Source organism: Mastigoproctus giganteus, chromosome 7 (assembly GCF_048544385.1).
Source record: "Mastigoproctus giganteus isolate SK-2022 chromosome 7, ASM4854438v1, whole genome shotgun sequence".
Taxonomy (NCBI): Eukaryota; Metazoa; Arthropoda; class Arachnida; order Uropygi; family Thelyphonidae; genus Mastigoproctus; species Mastigoproctus giganteus.
In genome coordinates this window covers 234,620,704-234,644,282 of record NC_143581.1, presented here as the reverse complement: position 1 = coordinate 234,644,282, position 23,579 = coordinate 234,620,704, and the positions used below count along the sequence as shown (strand labels likewise).

Here is a 23,579-nt window from a genome sequence, read left to right as displayed (position 1 = left end):
ATTCTTTTATTTTTAGTTAAAATTTATCTAACTGTTTCTTGGGCCATATCCAGTTTTATTGCAATCATTCTAATGCTTAAATAATGATAACTTCTAATCAATGTACCTATCCATTCCACATTTTCATCAGTTTTCGTGGATACCAGATGACCTGGATATTCATTTTCTTCCACATTCCCTCTTCCTTCTAAAAATTCTTTTATGCCATTCAAACTCACAAGCTCTTGACATAGTACATTCCTCACAAACAACGTAGAAAACTCATAACTTTCAGTTGGTGTTTTCTTTAGTTTTGTTAAAAAATTGAGGTTGATTGATTGTTTGATTATTTTTTTTCTGTTATTTTTCCAGAAAACTACAAAAACACAAGGTATTGAAAACCTGTCTCACTGCAAAGTGAATGAACATTTTGGAATGTGACTTGGTAGACAACTAGGGGGAGGCTCGAGGTCAACTGCTGTGTTTTTGTTTCACAGGTCGCTCTTGGTGTGTAGTGGCTGTGCATGTGCAGTTTCATTATTTAATAGCTGCACTGGTATCCAGCATTGTGGCATGTTACAGGAAAAAGTTGGCCATGATTGAGTTAGATAATCTCATAGCTCAACTACCCATGCCTTTTGCCTTTTTACATCCTACTCTAAAATGGCCACCATACAGTATGGGGTAATTAATAAATCCACTCCAATAAATCCACAAAAGCAAGACTCTTGTGGATTTATCGGGGGATTGTTTTCAACAGCAACATGTTCGAGGGGCAACCAGAGAGAGTAATACCCTTGATCTGATTATCAGCAGTGATGATGCATACATTAGGAATTTGCAGATAAAGGAATCAATAGGTGACAGTGATCAGTGTACTGATGTGGAATTTACTTAAAGATGTAACTATGATTGAGGGTAAAGGGAACGGTTTTTGTTTTTGTAAAGGTGACTACAGTGGTAGTAGTAGTAGTGGCATGTGATGCAAGAAAGCAAGTTTATGAGCTTATGCAGCATCATCCAAAAAAAAAAAAAAAAAAAGTCTCAGACAGTTTTTAAATTCTATAGAGTTGGATCAACTGATGATGCTACCAATGGTGAATTATAAGTGAGAAGCCTTCAGGGACTTAATCTTAACAGAGAGCTAAGTGATTTTGTGATAACTGAGAGCAAAGTGGAGAAATTGTTCAAGTTAAAAAAGGCACCTGAGGCAAATGGAATCTATCCAGTTATAATGAAGGAGGCAGCAAGGGAGTAAGCAAACTCTTAGCCATAATTATGAGAGCATCCTTAGAGTCAGGGGAGGTCCCCCATGGACTGGAGATGTGCAAATGTATCCCCAATTCACAAAAGGGGTTCAAAGGGTGACACAAATACTTATAGACCTGTTAGTTTAACTTCTGTTCCGGGGAAAATGATGGAGTCACTGGTTAAAGAGGTGATACAGGATCACCTAGACAAGATAGCAGCGGCAGTAGTTCAGACACAGCATGGGTTTGTTAAGGGGAAGTGTTGTCTGACCAGTTTGATTGGATACTACGATGTGGTCACAAAGGAACTGGATGCTAAAAATAATTTTGATATCATATACTTGGATTTAAGGAAAGCTTTTGATACTATTGCACATGGAAGACTGCTGTACAAATTGGAGCGGTATGGCAGTAAGTTACTGCAGTGGATAAAGAAATGGTTGAGTGGTAGATGGCAGAGAGTTGTAATAAATGAACACTGCTCTATGTGGACTAATGTTATTAGCAGAGTCCCCAGAGTTCGGTGCTGGACCCATTGTTGTTTTGTGTATTTCTCAACGATATCGATGAAGGTATATCAGGCTTAATGTCCAAGTTTTCAGATGATACAAAGGTTGGCATGGTTGTTAATGACACTAAAGACAGTATGCTACTGCAGCAGGGTCTAGAAACGTTAGGCAGATGGGCTGAGAAGTGGCAGCTGAAGTTTAACATTGAAAAATGCAAAGTACTGCATATGGGTAGCAGTAACTGAAGAGAACCAACTCTATGGTACTACATTCAGGGAGTTGAAGAACGAAAACGACCTGAGGCTAATTGTGCAATCAGATGTGAAGTTTTCTGAGCAGTGCAGATGGGCAGGTCATGGAGTTTTGTCAGTGATATATAGAAATTTTTCTAGCAGAGACAAGGAGGTGATTATCCCTTTTTATAAGACAATGGTTAGGCCACACCTTGAGTACTGTATACAGGTCTGTAGTCGTCATTTTAGGAATTAGTAGGTCTGTAGTCTTCATTCTCAATAAGATTGGTGAGAGGAACAAAGGGTGTACTTATGAAGAATGGCTTAAGTTCTGAAAGTTGCAGTGCCTGTAGAGTAGGTTCCTGCAAGGTGATCTGATTGAGGTCTATAAGGCCTTGAATGGTTTTAGCAGGCTCAATGCTGACAGGATACTTCCGCTTGCTCAGACTAAGAACCTGATGAGGCATAGATTCAAATTGAGGAAAGGCAGTTCAATAGATGTGTGGAAGTTTGCCAATGGGTAGTTGATTGCCGGAACCGACTTCCATCTGTTGTTGTGGAAGTTGATAGTTTAAATAAATTTAAGGCTGAATTAGACAAACATTTGGAGTGACTGGATTGGTGAAATGGGAAGGGGTGGTTTTTTTTTTTTTTTTTTTCCTGATGCTGTATAAGCTTGCTTTCTTGCATCATATTCCTCAACTAATGCTAATGCTAATTGTCACAAATCAGAAAATAAAGCTAACTGTACAATTTTTAGATGACAATAATCTTACCCTAAATAATGGGTGCTCTTCCTTCCTTCTAGTAAAAATACCACAAATGATTTGACTGTTCAACTTTATATCTCTGCATTTGAAGATAACCAGTGATCAACTACACCACAACCAATTTCTAATAATAATTGACCTATTCAACAAATCCTCTGTTCACTTATGTAATGAGGTTTTTTTTTTTTTTTTTTTTTTGAGATTAGCATGGCACATGATTCCACATGAAAGTATGGATTACTCTGAAATTAAATCACCATGGACTTTATAGATCTCTTGATCTTCATCCAGAACTTCCTCTACCAATTCAGAGTATACTTCAAAATCTTACTTTGCTTTTACAAGAAGTGGAAGCTTCCTGGGGTCTTTTACTCAGTGCTATCTTTTTTTATAATTGCAATTTAATACCATTGCCAAAAGACTCCAAATACAGTTGAGGTAGCAGTGTACAACCTCAGTATTTTGTGGCTTGCAAAAAATATGTATACAGTTTAGAGACAGTTACAAGGGGCATTAATTAAGGTCAGTTCATAGTATGAGCCAACAGATTTCAGCTTTGCTCTCAAAAAAACAATATTTATCCTTTTTTTACTGCCAGTAAAACCTTCATCCAGATCAACAACTCTGATTCAATGACCTGTACCAGTATATATATCACCATATCATTCTTTGGAATCATGTTAGGACACAGACATAACTATTTAGAAACAAAAACAGTTAAGAACATCTTGCTAGGAAATACCAAACATCATCTATGTTTTCTTGCTAAGACTAAGAACCTGAGGGGACACAATTTCAAATTGAGGAAAGATAGTTGTAGAATAGATGTGCAGAAATTTGCCTTTAGCCAGTGGGTACTTGATTGGTGGAACAGGCTTCCATCTTTTGTTGTGGAAGCTAATAGCCTAAATAAATTTAAGGCTGAGCTGGATAGGCATTTGAAACGAATGGAGGGGTGAAATGGGAGGGTGTTTTTTTTTTTTTTTTTTTTTTTGGCTGATGCCAAAAAAAAAAAAAAAAAAAATTTGTTAATAGAATGAGAATTCTATTAACGTTCACTGGCCATATCTAATCTCTGATTCGTGGTATTTTACGCTCATGTACGAAGACTAATAATCTCTATTTAAGATGCGTGCTCACGCATATGTGGTAATTTTCATTGTTGTGATCACATCATACGGTCAAAGTGTTGTCAGCTTCAGGAAGGAAAATAGTTTTTCATATTTATGTTAAACTTTAATTAATTTTTAATTGTGTTCAATTGATCTTTTAATTGTTTTCAATTTATTTAAATTATTTTGTGTTAATGTTTTATTTGTTTTAATTTCTGGAGAGTGTCAAAGGGAAGTGTTCTGTGTATCATATTGCGGTAAAACTTTTCTTATTCTTTTACAAATATTGAAATCAATGTAGAATATATATTGAGCATCATAGCTCTAGTTTATACTATCAAATTCATATTTTAAACTCTTGTTGACTCAGTCACTTCCTTCCTCTCCAGGTATAACCTATCGACACACAATTATGGGGGAGTTTTTGAACAGCTTGGTGTAAAATTACATTAGATTAACACTAAGATACTCGGCTCAAAGTTACCATATTTCTTTCATAAAATATTGCACTAAAAACAACAACATTCTGAAATTTGCCAGGGTAAATTTAAATCATAAAATTTCAGGCATAAAGCAACTGGCACTTGCCACATCGCACAATATAGTTAAACTTGCCTTAAAATCTCGGTATTCTAATAAAAAAAATACCTTTCCCAGGTTAGGAAACTTCGCAACAAATTAAAAAATTATCTAAACCCAAATGATTGTTCTGTATTGAAGACCTCCATTGATTTGCAATGGGAAGCACAGGCCACAGAAATAAAAAAAACAGACTCATTAACAAATTGAATATATTATCGGGGGTATCAGGGCAGGTTCATAAGAGTTCAAACACATTGTCACAAGCTTCGGACCAAGTGCATAAGAGTTTGTTTTGTTGACGACCCCTTCCCCCTCACATGCATATAATGCTAATGCACAATCAGAATGCTGCTGTGAGTTCTCGAACACCTCCTTGCCCAACGTGCAACGTCCCTACATATGAACAGGTTACAAATATTTCCTTGTATATGCTATCGCACTACCAGATTTCACTTTTATCCAAAGGATTAAATTATAAATTACCACCTCACAAACTATCTAATAAACAGGTCGTAATAGATATAGAATTTGGACTTCAAAATGTCTCACAAAGAGATTTATTTATTCAACAAGTTAACCAAGTGGTGAATAACACAAAAGAAATGCGACTTCCTAAGTTGAAAAGTCATGCTTTGACTATTCAACTTAGGAACAGCTTTACGTGAACTTCGGGTTAATAAACATATTATTATTCAGAAAGCAGATAAAGGAGATACAGTTATAATACTCTATAAAACTGATTATATAAATAAATTACATTCAATTATATCAGATACCGCCACATCTTGAAGTAAACTCGGCACTTTTTACCAATTTGGTCAATCAGTACAATAAAACGTTAACCACGTATCAAAAAAAATGACTACATTACTATGTATCAGTTAAAGGAATTGAAGGCCAGAACATACAGTATTCCTGCACTTTTTGGTCAGGTAAAATTGCACAAGACCAGTTTTTCTTATTCAGTTAATTGTTTCTTACGGGAAACTCGGCATTTTCCTCGATAGCCACATATCTATATAGTACTATAAAACCCTTTAGATAGGTGATACAATTTATAAAAAACTGCAATACATTATTTAATAACCTTAAAGAATGTACACTTGTTGATGATGACAATTTATTTTCACTAGATGTTACTTCATTATATACAAATGGAAACGTTGAATACACATTAGATATTCTTTGGGATATGTTAAATAATAACACTATACCAATTAATTATAATAAGCTTCGCATTAAAGAAATTTTTCACTTAATTAAAATTTTAGTTGAAGCCAACTATATCACCTTTCGAGACAAAGTATGCAAGCAAATTTTTTGTTTCCCAATGGGATTTCTAAGTGGCTTAATATCAGAGATCTACCTCTCGACTATAGAGCATATACATTTAATGCCTTTTCTACCCCATATTACATATTATGGGAGGTATTTAGATGACGTTCTGGTTATTAATGATAGTTGCACTATTCAAGATGTTTTACATTTGTTTAATAATATTCATTCCAGACTCAATTTTACATTGGAAAGGGAAAATACAGATACTAATTCATTAAATTTTATTAATTTCACACTTACCCGGGGTTCAAATAAAATCCAATTTAACATCTATTGTAAACCAACAAACACTGGTATGCTTCTACATTGTAACAGCTATCACCCATTCATTTACAAAAAAGTCTATCTTTAATCAATTTCTTAATGCCTATAAATATTCAATGACAGAATCTGCTTTAGACTCAGAAATACAGATATTAACCAACAGATTCTTAAATAGGGGTTACCCGTTTGAAACTATAAACTGAATTAGGGTACAAGCTAAGAATAGAGAGAAAAAATTACACCAACCAACAATAGTAACATCAAATACTTTTATTTCTGTTCCATTCATTGAACAGTAGCACAAACAGCTTAATACATTCTTTAAAGATACCGAATTTAAGATTGTGACCAATACAGAAATTACATGCTATACTGAACAATCTTTTAGTTCTTTCCTCTTTCTCAACACAAATGACCTGGTATACAACATTTCTTGTATACCAGGTTTACTTGGGTTTTTGCATTGAACAGCATGCATCTTCACTTCGTGCTTCTCGCTCAGCAGTGCCAGAATTAGCCTTCCATGCCATTAATGAAAAACACATTTTTATTGAACGAAGCCAAAATATTTAAATGTCCAACAAAATTATAGAAAACTATTAATTTCATAAATCGTTGAAATTAAATTACATTAAAATTGTATTAATGTTTGCTGGCCATATCTAATCTCAGATTCGTGGTATTTTCTGCACATGCGCAAAGACTAATAATCTCTATTTAAGATGCAAGCTAACCCCTATTCGGTAATTTTCATTCCTGTGATCACAACATATGGTCGAAAAGCGTTGTCAGCTTCATTAAGGAAAATCGTTTTTCAGATTTACAGTAAACATTCTGTAATTAATTTTTAATTGTGATCAATTGATTTTAATTGTTTTCAATTTATTTTAATTATTTTGCATTAATGTTTTATTCGTTTTAATTCCTGGAGAGTGTCATACGGAACTGTTCTACATGTCATATTGAGGTTAACTTCTCTTATTCTTTTACAAATATTGAAATCAATGTAGAATGTATTGAGCATCATAGCTGTGGTTTATACAATCAAATGGAATGGGCAAGTAAGCATGAATGTCTTATGGCTGTTTTAATTTGCCTCTAATTGATTGGAGCAAATGGGAAGGAAACTCATCATGGGGGAAAAAAATTTAAATCAACTAGATGATTTTTGTTTATCAACATGTCAGGAAAGGTGCTAGGGAAAAGAATATTCTAGACCTGATCATCACTCATGAATCAGATGGCATTATAGGGCTGACAGTACAGGAACCATTAGCAGGAAGTGATCACGGAGTTCTAGGGTGATGATTGAAGACAGAGATAGCAGTAGTTAAAGGCAAGGAATGGCTTATAATTTCAGGGAAAGAAATTACTATGGCTTAAGGTCTCTAAAGTATTAGATACCCAAGCTGATGTTGCTGATGAACTCAACAGTAACTTGCATCGATATTTACAGAAGAAAAACCCTTTGTCAATGAGAAATTAAGGGAGTGAAGTTGGAAAAATATGAAATTAATGATATTGAAATTTCGTATGATTATTTAATGAAAAAACTTCCGAGTTTATAGGCGAGTAAGACTCCCGGGGTTGATGGCATTTACCCTATAATTTTAAGGTAGGCAGCAAGTTAATGCATCGAACCATTGAGGCTAGTTATGAGAGCATCACTGGACTCAGGAGGGATTCCTTTGGATTGGAAAAGTGCCAGTGCAACTCCAGTACATCAGGGTGGTTCTAAAAGAGTGGGGCTGTGGCTCCAATAATTTATCCAAACCTTTAGGTTTATTGTTACTAGCTGCCTCCACAACACTAGGTGTAATTTCTGCATAGGTGATTTCTGTAGAATGTGTTCATCCTTTTCTCCAGAATATCTTAGTATGTGTTCATCCTTTTCTCCAGAATATCTTAGTATGTGTTCATCCTTTTCTCCAGAATATCTTAGTATGTGTTCATCCTTTTCTCCAGAATATCTTAGTATGTGTTCATCCTTTTCTCCAGAATATCTTAGTATGTGTTCATCCTTTTCTCCAGAATATCTTAGTATGTGTTCATCCTTTTCTCCAGAATATCAAATATCTCTATACTTTTTCAATTTAAATTATGTCCCCTTACATGTTTCATCCCAAAAGTTTAAAGGTGTCATTAGCGTTTAGTTTTCTTAGCCCTTTTTGAAGCCTTATACTCTTTGCTTACGTCATTTCATTCTGCAATGCCTGATTTGAATATATTCTTTTGTACTTCCCAACTAATCTTGTTAGTCATCTCTGCACCTTTCTACCAAATCTATGCCCTCCATAAAATGAGGTATCCGAACTTGTACACAGTATTTTAAATGTGGCCTGAACCATTTCCTTTTACATTGGGATAATCCCCTCTTTCTTTCTGCTGGTGAAGTTATTATCATCATTGATAGAACCCCGCAGGCTGTTCTAGAAGCTTGTTTGCACTGCAGGAAGAATTTCATATCAGACTGTACAATTACCTCTAGATCTTTTTTTCCTATTCTACTACCTTGAGTTTGGTATTACCCAAATTAGCATTAGTAAAGGCATATGATGCAAGAAAACCAGCTTATTTTGCATCAGCCAAAAAAAAAAAAAAAAAAAAACATTTCACACATCCATTCCCTCTAAACATTTGTCCAGTCTCTCCTTGAATTTATTTAAGCTATCAACTTCCACAACAACAGATGGAAGTTTGTTCCAGTAATCAACTACCCGCTGGTTAAAGGTAAATTTCCACACATCAATTCTATAACTGTCTCTCCTCGATATAAATTTATGTCCCCTCAGGTTCGTAATCCGAGCAACGGGAAGAATTCCATCAGAATTGATCCTGCTCAACCCATTCAAGGCCTTATACGCCTCGATCAAATCACCTTGCAGGTGACTAGTCTCCAAACGCTGCAATTTGCAGAACTTAAGCCTTTCTTTGTAAGATCATCCCTTTGTTCCCTCTCACCAATGTTGTTGCCCTTCTCTGTACTCACTCAAGCAACTCTACATCCTTTCTAAAATGCAGCCTCCAGACCTGTATGCAATACTTAAGGTGTGGCCTTACCATTGTGTTATACAAAGAGATAATAACCTTTTCCCTACTAGCAAAATTCCTGTATATCATTGACAATACCCCATGACCTGCTCTGGCAGCCCAGTCTACACTGCTCAGAAAACTTCATATCTGACTACAATTACTTCCTGGTCTTTTTCATTTACCCACTCTAAGTGTAGTACCACAGAGCTGGTACATTGCTCTGAGGTTATTTCTACACTTATGCAGTACTTTACATTTGTGTTAAACTTCAGTTGCCACTTCTCAGCCCATTTTCCCAACTTTTTTAGATCCTGTTGCAGTAGCACACTGCCATTAACAACCCTGCCAACCTTTTTTATCATCTGAAAACTTCGATATTAAGCCTGATATACCTTCATCAATATCATTCATAAATATACAAAACAATGGGCCCAACACTGAACCTTGTAGGACTCCCAATAATAACATTAGTCCATGAAGAGCAGCATCCATTGATTACCACTCTGTCTTCTCACACTCAACCACCCTTTTATCCATTGTAGCAACTTGCCATTAATACCATTCTGCTCCAATTTGTACAGCAGTCTTCCATGCGCAACAGTGTCAAAAGCTTTCCGGAAATCCAAGTATATGATATCAAAATTATTTTTTGCCTCCAGTTCCTTTCTAACCACATCGTAGTATCCAATCATATTTGTCAGACAGAAACTTTTCCTTAAACCCATGCTGTGTAGAAATTATTACTGCAGCCTTATCTAGATGATCCTGCAATACATCTTTAACCAGCGACTCCATTATTTTCCCCGTAACAGATGTTAAACTAATTGGTCTGTAATTACTCCTGTCACCCTTAGATGCCCCTTAGTGAATTGGCAATACATTTGCACATCTCCAGTCCATGAGGACTTCCCCTGAGTTTGAAGGGTGCTCTCATAATTATGGCTAAGGGTTTGCTTACTACCTTTGCCGCCTCTAATATAACTGGATAGATCCCATCCACCCCAGGTGCCTTTCTTATGTTTAACTTCAGCAGTTTCTCCTCCACTTTGCTCTCAGTTATTAGAAAATCATTAAGCACTCTGTCATAGTTTGATAATCTTCTGGCATTCTTCTCCCTTAACCCCTTGTGTGAATGTAGATGCAAAATACTCATCCAGATTATCAGATATCTGAGCAGGATCATCAACACTTGAACCATCAATATCAAGTGGACCAATCTGATTCATCCCCTTCTTTCTAGAGTTTATGTAACTAAAGATGCTTTTGCAGTTTTTCTTAGCACCTTTGCCAAAGATTTCTCGCAATCTGCCTTCACTTGCCCAACCTCCTTTGTGACTTGATTACAGACTAGCTTATATCTACCATAGTCTTCTGTGTCACCTAATAATTTATATTCATCCCATGCATTTTTCTTCTCTGCCACGAGTCTCATTATTTCATTTGACATCTGTTTAAGCCTAGACCTTGAACAGTATTTCTTAGTTTGCATAAAAAGCCTGGTAGCTTCCAAGATTAATTCCTTGAATGCTTCCCATTTAGAATTTGCTTTTGGTAACGTCATCAGTTAGTCCGACTGTACAGAACTTAAAAACTGTGTAAGACCACTGTAGTCACCTCTATGAAAGCAAAATCCCTTCCCTGATGGTAGTTACATCTTTAAGTAAATCTCACATTAGTACACTGATCACTAACACCTAGTGGTGCCTTTATCTGCAAATTCTTAATGCATGAATAATCACTACTGCTAACCAGATCAAGAGTATTACACTCTCTCTCTCTCTCTCTCTCTCTCTCTCTCTCTCTCTCTCTCTCTCTCTCTCTCTCTCTCTCATGTGTTGCTTGTAGAAAACATCATCATCAGCCATTTTCAATCCACTGCAGGAGTGAAGGCCTCTCCAGCAACTTTCCAGTTCCTTCTGTTTTGTGCAGTGGCCATCCATTTACTACCCACAAACTCATGAATTTCATCTGTCCCTCTCCGTCGTTGTCTTCCAGGTTTTCTTCTAGCTCCTCTTGGGTAACATTCTGTTATTTTCTTAGTCCATCTGTCATTGTCTTTCAGCTACATGTCCTGCCCAAGACCATTTTAGTTCTTTAGTTTTGATAAGAATGTTCTTTACTTCAGTCATTTAATCCATGTGTTTCTCTTCTTATCTAACAGTCTGATTCCCAATATAATTCGTTCCATTCTTCGCTGTGTAGTTCTCAACTTTTCTTCTTTTGTTAAGTGCCCAAGTTTCACTTCCATAAGACAAATTGGAATATTGCTCTTCAGTATGTGACTATATTTCCTGAATGCTATCCATCCAAAATTTATTCTTCTCTCGACTTCCAGCCATTTATTATTATTATAGCTAATGACTTGTCCCAGATAAGTATATGACTCCACCATTTCAATTACTGCTACTTCAATCATTATATCCCTTTCTGTGGCATAATTGTTCATCATTACTTTTGTTTTAGCCATATTCATCTTTAGTCCAAAATCCTTACTAACTCTGCATAACTGATTAAGATTTCCTTCTAATTCTGTGGGATCGTGGCTTATTACCACAATGTCAGCTGCAAATTGTAAATGGTTTAGATACTCTCCATTCACAATGACTCCTTTCTGTGACCAGTCTAATCTTCTGAAAGCTTCCTCAAGGGCAGCAGTAAACAACCTCGGAGATATTGTGTCTAATAAAGGAGGTAACATTTTCAAATATTTTCTTCAAAATCATAATATATGGGGTATCTATGCCTTGTCTTTCCAGTGCCTGAAACATTGCCTTATGCTGTATGGAGTCAAATGCCTTTTCATAATCCACAAATGTCAGGCATAATGGTGTTTTATATTCATTAGCTTTCTCCGTTAGCTGTGACATTACGTGAAGTTGATCCATAGTTGAGAATCCTATCCTAAAGCCAGCTTGCTCTTTCGGTTGATTCTCACAAGTATTCTTTCTAATCTGTTAGTAATGACCCTTGTGAAAAACTTGTTGATGTGGGATAACAAGCTAATTGGTCTGTAATTTCCAATTTCTGATTTATCTCCTTTCTTGTGCAGCAAAACTTTGATTGCATTATTCCACTCTTTAGGCATCACACCTTTTCTAATGCATTTTGTGAAGAGTCTTGCCAGTTTTTGTATCATGTCTCTTCCTCCCAATTTTAACAACTCTACAGTAACTTCGTCTTCCCCTGGGGCTTTGTTATTCTTCATTTTCTTCAACGTATGTTCTACCTCATCATGAAGGATATCAGGTATTTTGTATGTGTTACTACATTTTATAGTTTTCAGTATTAAACCATTATAGTTAAACAGTTGGTTTATTTGTTTTAAATTTTGGATATAGGAGAGGACAAAAAGCACCGGAACTTAAGAACAAGTTTGAGCTTCTGCAGACTGCTCAGGACAAAGATATCGACGAGGAATATTACAACTTTCTGAAAGTGATAAAGGCCTAGAAACCTATAGGTAAAAAGAAATTCAAAGAAGAAAAAATTAGTGAAGAAACACTTGTCTTGATGAACCGAAGACGACAAATGAAGAGCAAGAAAAACAATGACAAGGAGAAAATTGAGTATACTGAGTCATGCAAAGCCATTATAAAGAGACTCAGAGAATATAAGAAAATTTAACACAAGAAAAAGTAGAACAAGCATTGAGTGAAGACAAAGGATTTAAATCAGAAGCCCTGAGCAGTAATACAGAAAGACAAATGATCCTGAAACTGAAGAAGAGTGATGGTGTACTTATAAACAGCAGAGAAGGCATAATTCAAATAGCAGAAGACTACTATAAAGAGTTATACAAGGAGCAAGGGAATGATGCCAGCAGTGGGGAAGATGGATCGCAAAATTACGGTCCCAGAACCTATGCGCCCGTTCAAGGATGACAGCATTCACAGGGGAGACCTGATGATGTTTCTCCCAATAATGCTCATCAATGGCGGACTTATTGAACTCTGCGGTCTGTATAGCTCGCATGTGCTCCCCCATACGGTCTTTTAGTTGCCGTCCTGTGAATGCTGTCATCCTTGACCGGACGCATAGGTTCTGGGACCGTAATTGGCTGGAGAGTTTGTGGATAGGCTCGTCTGAGAACAGTAGTATGAATAGGGACAGGGGTGTTCGATTTCACCCCCTGCTGGAAGCTGTGGTCCTGGCAAAAGATGAGCGTTTTATATTTCCACGCTCCCGAGCCGCTTCCGGTTCTCGATCACATGGAAGAAATATTGAGCATGCGCCTGGTCAGCCACGTGTGCTGTGAGCCTGTTACTTAAGGATGTGTTGCTTAAACATCATGGTTGTTGAGAAAGGAGGTGGAATCTCCCGAAAGCTTCAGTCAATGTTTTATCGCTTTTAATTTTATTGTATTTTAAATATTTTATTTATATTTTATTATATTTTAAAAATTTTTATCGTATATTTTATTTTGTAAATCAGTTTTTTGCATATATTATTTTACAGTGTAGTATCGTTTGGTACATTTTATAGTTTTCAGTATTAAACCATTATAGTTAAATGGTTGGTGTATTTGTTTTAAATTTTGGATATGTATTACTCTCCCAACCTCAGAGGCCTTTTTGAAGATATTGTCCTCTTCTGTTGTCTCAAAAACCTTTATTATTTACTCGAGTCAGTTTTTTCCTTTTTCTTACATCTATATCTAGTGTGCATCTTACCATTCTGTGATCACTTCCAACATTTACCTTGTTCAGGACAGTAACATCATTCACGATATATCTTCTGTTAGTGAGGATGAAGTAGATTTCATTAGTTGTTAATCCATTTGGGCTCTTCTATGTCCACTTTCTGTTCACCCTTTTCTTGAAAAAAGTGTTCATTACTGACATTTCTCGAGATTCTGCAAATTGCACAAGTCTTTCACCTCTTATTTCTTTCACGAATTCCAAAATTTCCTATATTTCACCTTCCTGCACTGTTTTGTCCTTTTCCAACCTTAGCATTGAAGTCCCCATAATGATAGTGTATTGAGTTTTCTGTTCATCTAGAAGTCTCCCAATTTCGGTGTACATTTCTTCAACCTCTTCATCATCACGGCTTGATGTTGGTGCATAAATCATTATAACCTTTAGCTTATACCTCTTAAAAATCCTGAGTAGTAGTTTTGACACCCTTGGTGATGCACTTTTGAATTCCAAAATGTTTTTTATATCTTTATGGACCAGAAAACCAACTTCACCTTCACTCCTTTCATTGTTTCCATTGGTGTACAGCATATTTCGACTTGATAAACTTATAAGTGATTCATTTCTTCTTCTTGTTTCAGCCAAACTGATGATATTCTAATTCCTTTTCCAGCTCTAATATCCTGTCTTCACCAATGAGCGATCTTATGTGTAGAAAACAACCAACCAGTAAATCCACAAAAGTCTTGCTTTTATGCGAGTGACCAATTCACAAATTCCAGTCAATATCCATGAAGTTAAAATCTCGTATTATTAGACAATCTGATTTACTGACCTACTCTGTTTCTCTGTACAATTGTTCATCAGAGTCATCTGATATGATCTTTTATTCTGGGATTACTGCTTACCGCCAAACCTCAATTGCCATTTTACTGCCCATCTTAATTTATCTAGATCCTTTTTAAGAACCTATTCTGATAACCATCATTAATCACTGTGCCCACCTTTGTATTATCAGCAACTTAGCAAACCAAGCTTGAAATACCAACATCAATGTCATTAATAAACATTAACCTATCAGTGGTAATGCCCAAAATGTAGGAAAAATGGTGGAGAGTCACCTATTAGGTAAGCTTTTTTTTTTTTTAGGTGAATTTTTATTTAAACTTTCTATTTTATTTAAACATTTTATTTTTAATTTCTGAAAATGTTTCTTCTTTTTCATTCTTCTTAAACACTGCCAGTATTTCTCTTTTCTTAATAGATGGCAGTACTTATTTTTATTGAAACTTAAGTTGGTTCACACTTGGGTGGGTGACCACCCAGGTGTGAACCAACGTAAGCAGGGGTCGAGGTGTGGCGCCCAAACCACATGGAAGAACGCCGCCCCTCTATGTTACCAGGCAGTACTAGGTGGTAGATGACTCTCATCAACCGGTGAAATACCACCACTTTGCTTATTGGAGGCTTGAAGTGGTAAAACCCATGTTTAGTCTCTAAGTTCCGGTCAACCCTTCCCTATCTCTTCCATCATGCAGTATGATTGATGATTTTTGAGGTTATGATGAATGTTGTGGCGAGATCCAATATTCCTTACATTCGAGGGTACAGCTCTAAAACGGTGTTCGCAGGCTGGCCGCTAGATAGTACACCGGACCAAACCTATTGGTAACTCTCGAGGAGGCTTCCGGATCAGCTAGTGTATAATCTTGCTACCTCTACTCTGCCAGATAGTGACTGGAGGGAGTCCGAGTAGTGTGTATGCGGGGAGCATTGTCGAGGCCCGTTATGTCAAGGATCTGGGTATATTCTTACCACATGTACGCCATATCCAAAAATTTCATTACTTCATAAAGCATGTCCCACCCACTTTTTCTTACTATTGAATACACCATGAATTGTCAAAATAATAGAGCAAGCTTATCTGCGAAAAGATCTAAACCTCCCAAGGACTTCCTAATTCATTTCACAAATATACGTGGTCTCAATTCCAATCTCAACGATGTCCATTTCCACTTGCAGTCTTCCAAACCCCATGTACTTTTTCCGACTGAATCTCAGTTATCAGTTGATTCAACTACTGCTCATCTCAGATGTCCAAATTATTTGCTGTATGATTCCTTTCGCCTCAATTGTGGTACTTGTGCATATGTCCGTTCTGATATTCCCTGTCAGAGACTTGGCAATTTGGAATCTCCTCTCTTTGATCTTCTCTGGCTTAAAATCTCTCTACCTCATTGTGTAAAATTCATCTGTTGTCTCTACCGTTCTCCCAATTCCACCAATCACTTGGAGCTCTTTGACTTCCTCTCTTTGCAACTTGACTTTCTCCACTCCAACTTTCCTAACAGTGAGGTAATTTTCCTTGGTGATTTTAACGTTCACAACTCCAGCTGGCTTCTGTTTTCTAGTCACACCGACCCAGCAGGTCGAGATGCTGAGGCTTTTGCAATTACTAATGACCTAGCACAGATTGTTCATTTACCTGCAAAATTACCGGACAATCCTAATCATACAGCCAATACGCTTGATCTTTTTCTCACAAACAACCCCTCTAAGTACAAGGTTGAAGTGAGAGGTCCTTTAGGCACTTCAGATCACAACTTGGTGATTGTCTCTTCTCCAATGGAATCTTTATCTCATGGCTATTCCGAACCTCGTATTGTTTGGCATTACAAGAATGCACAATGGGATGACCTGCGAGACTTCTTTTCTTCTTTTCCTTGGTCTGATTACTGTTTCAAAACTTCTGATGTCAACGTTTGCTCAGATCGTGTCAGTGAAATTATTCTTGCAGGAATGGAATCCTTTATACCACACTCCACTTTAAAATCTGGTCCTTTATCTAAACCTTGGTTTTCCAATAAATGTGCTAAGGCTGTCCAAGAGAAGAATGTTGCATATCGTAATTTGCTTGTTTCTAATTCTTCAGTTTCATTTTCTGCCTACACCAAAGCTCGCAAAAATTGTAAAGCAGTTATTAATCAGTCCAAACTAGAGTTTGAACAGGCTAAGAGTAGAAAACTTGCTTCTTGCCCTAATGGTAGCCGAGCATTCTGGTCTCTTGCCAAAGCTATTGGCCGCAACTTTTGCCCATCTCTGCTCCCACCTCTGTCCAAACCAGATGGTTCTGTTGTCACTTCAGCCAAGGATAAAGCTGACCTGCTAGCATCCCATTTTTCTTCCAGCTCATGTATTAATGCCCTTGGTAAAACACCTCCCACCATTCCTAACACGCTCCATTGAATGCCTCCTGTGGTCTTCCGTCAAAAGGATATCAGAAGGATTTTAATGAATCTTGATGCTAAGAAAGCTCCAGGTCCTGATGGTATTTCTCCACTTGTTCTCAAAACCTGTGCTCCTGAACTTACTCCTATTCTTTGCCGCCTTTTTTCACTTTCTTATTCCAAAGGTGTTTTTCCTTCTGCTTGGAAATTTGCTCATATCCAGCCAGTTCCTAAAAAGGGTGACAAATCCCTCCCATCCAATTACCATCCCATTGCAATTACTTCTACCCTTTCTAAAGTAATGGAGAAATCAATTAACCGCCAACTCTTAAACTACCTAGAAACCTTCCATCTGATCAACGATCGCCAGTATGGATTCCGTCAGTGTCGATCCACTGGTGATATTCTGGCTTATGTTAACCATTTATGGACTAATTCAATGGAAAGGTTCTGTGAAACACAAGTAGTTGCTCTTGACGTCTCAAAGGCTTTTGATCGTGTTTGGCATAAAGGTCTTCTAAACAAGCTTCCATCTTATGGTTTGCCAACTGTTTTTAGTAATTGGTTATCCAGTTTTCTCTCTGATCGCCCACTGAGAGTGATGGTAGATGGCTCTCTGTCTTCTAACTTCTCCACTAATGCCGGTGTCCCCCAAGGTTCAGTTCTTTTCCCCACTCATTTCCTCTTGTATATCAATGACCTTCTTCCATTGACTGGAAATCCTATCCACAGTTTTGCCGATTATAGCACATTGTATTCAACTTTCCATTTTGAGAAACCTTGTCCTGCTCAATCAGCTTCAAGTTCTCGAAAATCTGCTACCAATTCCTTAAATGCCGATCTTCAGGTAATTCTCCAGTGGGGCAAAGACAACTTAGTTGATTTCAACCCTTCTAAAACTCAGTCTTGTGTTATATCTCGCAAAAAGGATTCTTCTGCTCCTATGCTTATCTTTAGTGACACTCCGATTTCTAGGCAAAATGATATATCTCTTTTGGGGTTACCCTGACTTCTAATCTCTCTTGGCACAAGCACATTACAAATATTGCTTCCTCTGCATCTAAAAAACTTGGTTTTCTCTTTCGCTCACGGCGTTACTTTTGTTCCAAGCAGCTGCTCACTCTGTATAAATCGCAAATCTGCCCTGCCATGGAATATTGTTCCCACATTTGGGGTGGTGCTCCCAAAACCTCTCTCAGGCTTCTTGATTCCATTCAGAAGGGGGCAGTTAGGTTAATTAATGATTCATCTCTAACAGAGTCTCTCCACTCGCTTTCTCATAGACGCACTGTTTCTGCTGCGTGCCTCTTCTACAGATACTTCCATGGGCACTGTTCTTCTGAATTGTCTTCTATAATTCCCGCTCTCTCTTTCAAAACAGTCCGAACACGTGCTGCCACCAGCCAACATCCATTTACTGTCCCACTTCAAACCCACAGAACCAACTTTTCATCTTCCTCGTTTATTCATTCAACTGCCGTAACCTTCCTTCCTACGTATTTCCAGAAAATTACAATCTACAGAAGTTCAAGTCCAATATCAACAAATATCTTCTTTTGTCTTCTCAACCTCCAACCCAAGCACGGTACTAAGTACTATAGGTTCTAAAACCTCTCGTGTTTGAGGTTCTCATAAAAAATAAAAAAAAAAAAAAAAAAAAAACATTAAGTTTTAATAAAAAATTAAAAATTTTACAATATGCTATGTATTTTACACTTTTTATTTAATAAAAAATAATTCTGCTGAAAATTTCAAAAAAAAAAAATCATTTTAGACAAAACAAAGTTGGTCTCTTATCCTTTTCCATTTTGTACTTTAAAGAATTATTGTGTACTAAATTTCAAAAATGCATATAGATTTTATTTCAGCTTTTATATGTGTTATTTTTTATTTTAAAAAAATTATATATTCAGTACTTTTAGTTACTTTCCTATTCTCTGCCACCTTAATGTTCCTTAACCAACCTGACTATAATACATGATGAACTACTGCTCATGACCAGATCAGCTTTCTCTTGCCTCTCTAACTCTTCTCTCCATTAATTCTCCTGTTGGAAAAGAGTTATAGTCATCAAACAAGTTGAGAAATGCTTTGCTATTGCATGAGCTGCCAACCCATGAGTTCCAGTTGATATCTGAAAAGTTGAAATCACCAGCATTATGGCATTGTTTTATTGGCTCACTCCACTTGTCTGTAAAGTTCATTATACACATCACAATCATTTGTCCTGTAATGGACTCTAAACCCCCCCCCCCACCCCAACAACTGTTTATGTCACACTAGACTGACATAAACAGTTGGGGGAAATAATAATAAAAAAAGAATTTCTTTCTTTTTTTTATTTTTTAAACAGTTTTTTAATATCATATAGGAAGTATGCACCTTAATTTGTTTTTCCATTTATTTTACCTAGCACACAGTATTCCAGTAGATGTTCCAGGTCATGTAACGTCAAGTCATTTGCTGAGCATAAATGTTTCTGGTATGTAAATATATATATGCAGAAAAAGTTATTTAAAAACTTAATGCATTTAATAACTATTGTGAACTACATTTGTAGAGGCCTCTGCTTCATTTAATTAACTGTATACTTACTGATAAAGATATAATCCCTAAGAATATTTCATTATTTAAATTAACATTATTATTATAGATACTGTAAATCTTCTTTTAATTCAGTATATATAAACTGAAGGAATTATGCATGAATAATCAGTTTGTAAAGCAAATGCACTGCATTTATTTTGATATATTAGTTGGGAATAAGTTAAAAGAAAGAAATAAAATTTATATTACTACTTACATCTACATGTTTTGGAACATTAAGCACTCTTTCATCAGTGGAAATAATGTGCTATATATTCCACTACGATTTGAATATCACCTACCAAAGCAGGAAGATTTTTTTCTTAAATGGTATAACAGATATCTTTATTGTACTCCAAAAACAAATTGTATAAGGTTTTAATATTGACTTAGGTGCTTAGTGTAAAATCCTAAGTTTGTAATTTAGCTACATGCTTAGGATTAGAAATACATGAATTAATACACTACTTACTTTGATCACAGACAATGTTATCATTTGCTTTATTATGGTTTATGCATCATATAGAAGTGATTACATAACACATTGATTGGTTCTTGATCTCTGACATGTTTCCTATCTGGTTATTGCTGTTGCTTCATACAGTTCCTATGGTTGTCATTACTCAATGAAAGAAAGTACTGTATTTGTATACTCCTACCAGTTAACTTATTGTTGTTTTATAGTAAATCATTAACCCTGTTCTAATTCTTGATTTTAATATTTTCTTTATTTGTTTTTAATGTATTATGGATTTCCAGAAACCTTTTGGCAGTTTAATTTTTATTGATGACTTTGTTGAAGAAATAGTCAAAAATCCCTCCCACCATTCCCAACACGCTCCATTCAATGCCTCCTGTGGTCTTCCGGCAAAAGGATGTCAGAAGGATTTTGAAGGATCTTGATGCTAAGAAAGCTCCAGGTCCCGATGGTATTTCTCCACTTGTTCTCCAAACTTGTGCTCCTGAACTTACTCCTATTTTTGCTGCCTTTTTTCACTTTCTTATTCCAAAGGTGTTTTTCCTTCTGCTTGGAAATTTGCTCATATCCAGCCAGTTCCTAAAATGGGTTACAAATCCCTCCCATCCAATTATCGTCCCATTGCAATTACTTCTACTCTTTCTAAAGTAATGGAGAAATCAGTTAACTGCCAACTCTTAAACTACCTAGAAACCTTCCGTCTGATCAACGATCGCCACTATGGATTCCGTCAGTGTCGATCCTCTGGTGATATTCTGGCTTATGTTACCCATTTATGGACTAATTCAATGGGAAGGTTTCGTGAAACACAAGCAGTTGCTCTTGACATCTCAAAGGCTTTCGATCATGTTTGGCATAAAGGTCTTCTAAACAAGCTTCATCTTATGGTTTGCCAACTGTTTTTTGTAATTGGTTATCCAGTTTTCTCTCTGATCGCTCACTGAGGGTGATGGTAGATGGCTCTGTCTTCTAACTTCTCCACTAATGCTGGTGTCCCGCAAAGTTCAGTTCTTTCCCCCACTCTTTTCCTCTTGTATATTAATGACCTTCTTCCATTAACTGGAAATCCTATCCATAGTTTTGCTGATGATAGCACATTGCATTCCACTTTGCATTTTGAAAAAACTTGCCCTGCTCAATCAGCATCAATTTCTTGAAAATCTGCTACCAATTCCTTAAATGCCGATCTTCAGGTAATTCTCCAGTGGGGTAAAAACAACTTAGTTGATTTCAACCCTTCTAAAACTCAGTCTTGTCTTATATCTCACAAAAAGAATTCTTCTGCTCCTATGCTTATCTTTAGTGACACTCCGATTTCTAGGCAAAATGATATATCTCTCTTTTGGGGATTACCCTGACTTCTAATCTCTCTTGGCACAAGCACATTACAAATATTGCTTCCTCTGCATCTAAAAAACTTGGTTTTCTCTTTCACTCTTGGCGTTACTTTTCTTCCAAACAGCTGCTCACTCTGTATAAAAAGCAAATCCGCCCTGCAATGGAATATTGTTCCCACATCTGGGGTGGTGCCCCCAAAACCCCTCTCAGGCTTCTTGATTCCATTCAGAAGAGGGTAGTTAGGTTAATTAAGGCTGCCGTAGCCTAGTGGTCAGGCGCATGGGTGCATAAGTACACGTGCCTTGAATGACCGGGATTCAAGTCCGTGACTGCTGAATACGGTGCTGTTTCTTTTATTCTGTGTATCTTGTAAACTCCTCTGACCGTTTGGTCTTCCCGGAGTATAAACAGAAAATTTATTTATTTATTTATTTATTAATGATACATCTCTAACAGAGTCTCTGCACTCGCTGTCTCATAGACGTACTGTTTCTGCTGCATACCTCTTCTACAGATACTTCAATGGGCACTGTTCTTCTGAATTGTCTTCTATAATTCCTGCTCTCTCTTTCAAAACAGTCCGAACGCATGCCGCCACCAGCCAACATCCATTTGCTCTCCAACTTCAAACTCACAGAACCAACTTTTCGTCTTCCTCATTTATTCATTCAACTGCCATTTTCTGGAACAACCTTCCTTCATATGTATTTTCTGAAAATTACAGTCTACAGAAGTTCAAGTCCAATGTCAACAAATAGCTTCTTTCGTCTTCTCAACCTCCAACCCAAGCACGGTACTAAGTACTATAGGTTCTAATACCTCTCGTGTTTGGGGTTTACATAAAAAAAAAAAAAAAAAAAATCACATTAAAGTATTTTTTTATTGCTTGATTTTTACATTTTCTTTATGTCCACATCCATCTTTTTATATAAATACACATTTCTGCCCTGCATCAATAAACAGTGCTGAACAGCTGTATCCTTGTTTCATCAGTTATTGTTATCCGGGTAATTATTGTTACCAGTTAAGCTGTATCCTGAAGAAATGATCACAATAAACAATATCCACTAAATTTGAGAAAAAACGTACATTATTGCCTACATTTTAAAATTCAAGAATTTATTTACTGTCTTCATCAGATGAAAACATTTAATGGAATGCATTGAGGGTTACGTTTTTTGGTTTATTTTTTGAGCTCTTTAAAAGTAGTGTTTGGAGGTTGCTTGATTATATAATCAAAGCTTCCCACGGCTGTACATATATAGTTAATCAACAAGAGCAATTTCACTTTATCACCTCTACATGTAGGTTATTTTTCTTGAAACTACATAGTGTTGTATATGCTTCTTGCTCTCTCTACAGTTTACTATATGACACACTGTTAAAATATAAACTTTTAAAAGTAACAACAAAAAAATTGAGTTGAAGAGCAGACAGTGGTTCTTAAGGCAGATTTTATTGTATACGCCTTATGTGAAAGATGACTTAAAAAAAAAAAAAAAAAAAAAAAGTCAAATTACAAGGTGAACATATGATTAAGCACGAATTTTCAAGGCAAAAAATAAATTAATTCAATTTATATGCCAACTTGAATTATATGCTGGAATATAACAATATAAAATTATTCAGCTTCATACAGGATAAAAGAAGCCAAACATCTTTGACATCTTGGCTTTTTTTTTACAAGATAAAAAGAAATCGTGGTTGCCAGTAAGCAACTACGATTTGTTGTTAACTAATGTTGTTTGCTTGGTTTTTAGGAGCATTAGCAACTAAGGCCATATTGCTCTGGGGATATGCGGTGGTCATTCCCTGACCTTTCTGCATCCTCCGTATTTGGGTGTCACGGGCTCGAACCCCAGTCTAATCGAGAAGCTTGTCCTACGCACTGCTGCTCTTCGCTACAGAGGTGCCTGAGCTAACTGATAATTTTTGCTATTCTTACCACATCAAAAAAAGACCCTCTGCACTTACATGGTTCTTTTTGGATGTATACTTCACAGAAGTCGTTTGGTGATGAATTATATTCATGATTTTTGAGTAGGAGAGATTTAAGGTAAACAGGAAGTGTCCTGGATATTAGTATCCACTAGTGGTTCACATGCTCTTCAATTCATGTTTTTAGTTGATTACCTATATACATATATCTACAGGGATGGGATACACTTAAATAGAAAGGGTGCAAGAATATTTGCTGATGCTATCGAGGCAGTGTTAGGTTGGTCGGAAAACTGCTAGCTTGG

The 23,579-nt window shown here is 36.5% G+C and overlaps 1 protein-coding gene across 2 annotated transcripts in view; it reads left to right on the top strand.

Moving 5' to 3' along the window:
- The window catches only part of LOC150083777 (folliculin-interacting protein 2), a 296,503-nt gene that overhangs the window by 118,115 nt on the left and 154,809 nt on the right, over window positions 1–23,579 (top strand). For both annotated transcript variants that reach the window (XM_090377482.1, XM_090377483.1), the window contains exon 6: window positions 19,348–19,416. In XM_090377482.1, coding sequence (XP_090233608.1) covers window positions 19,348–19,416 — 69 coding nt within the window. The remainder of the gene's footprint in view (window positions 1–19,347; window positions 19,417–23,579) is intronic.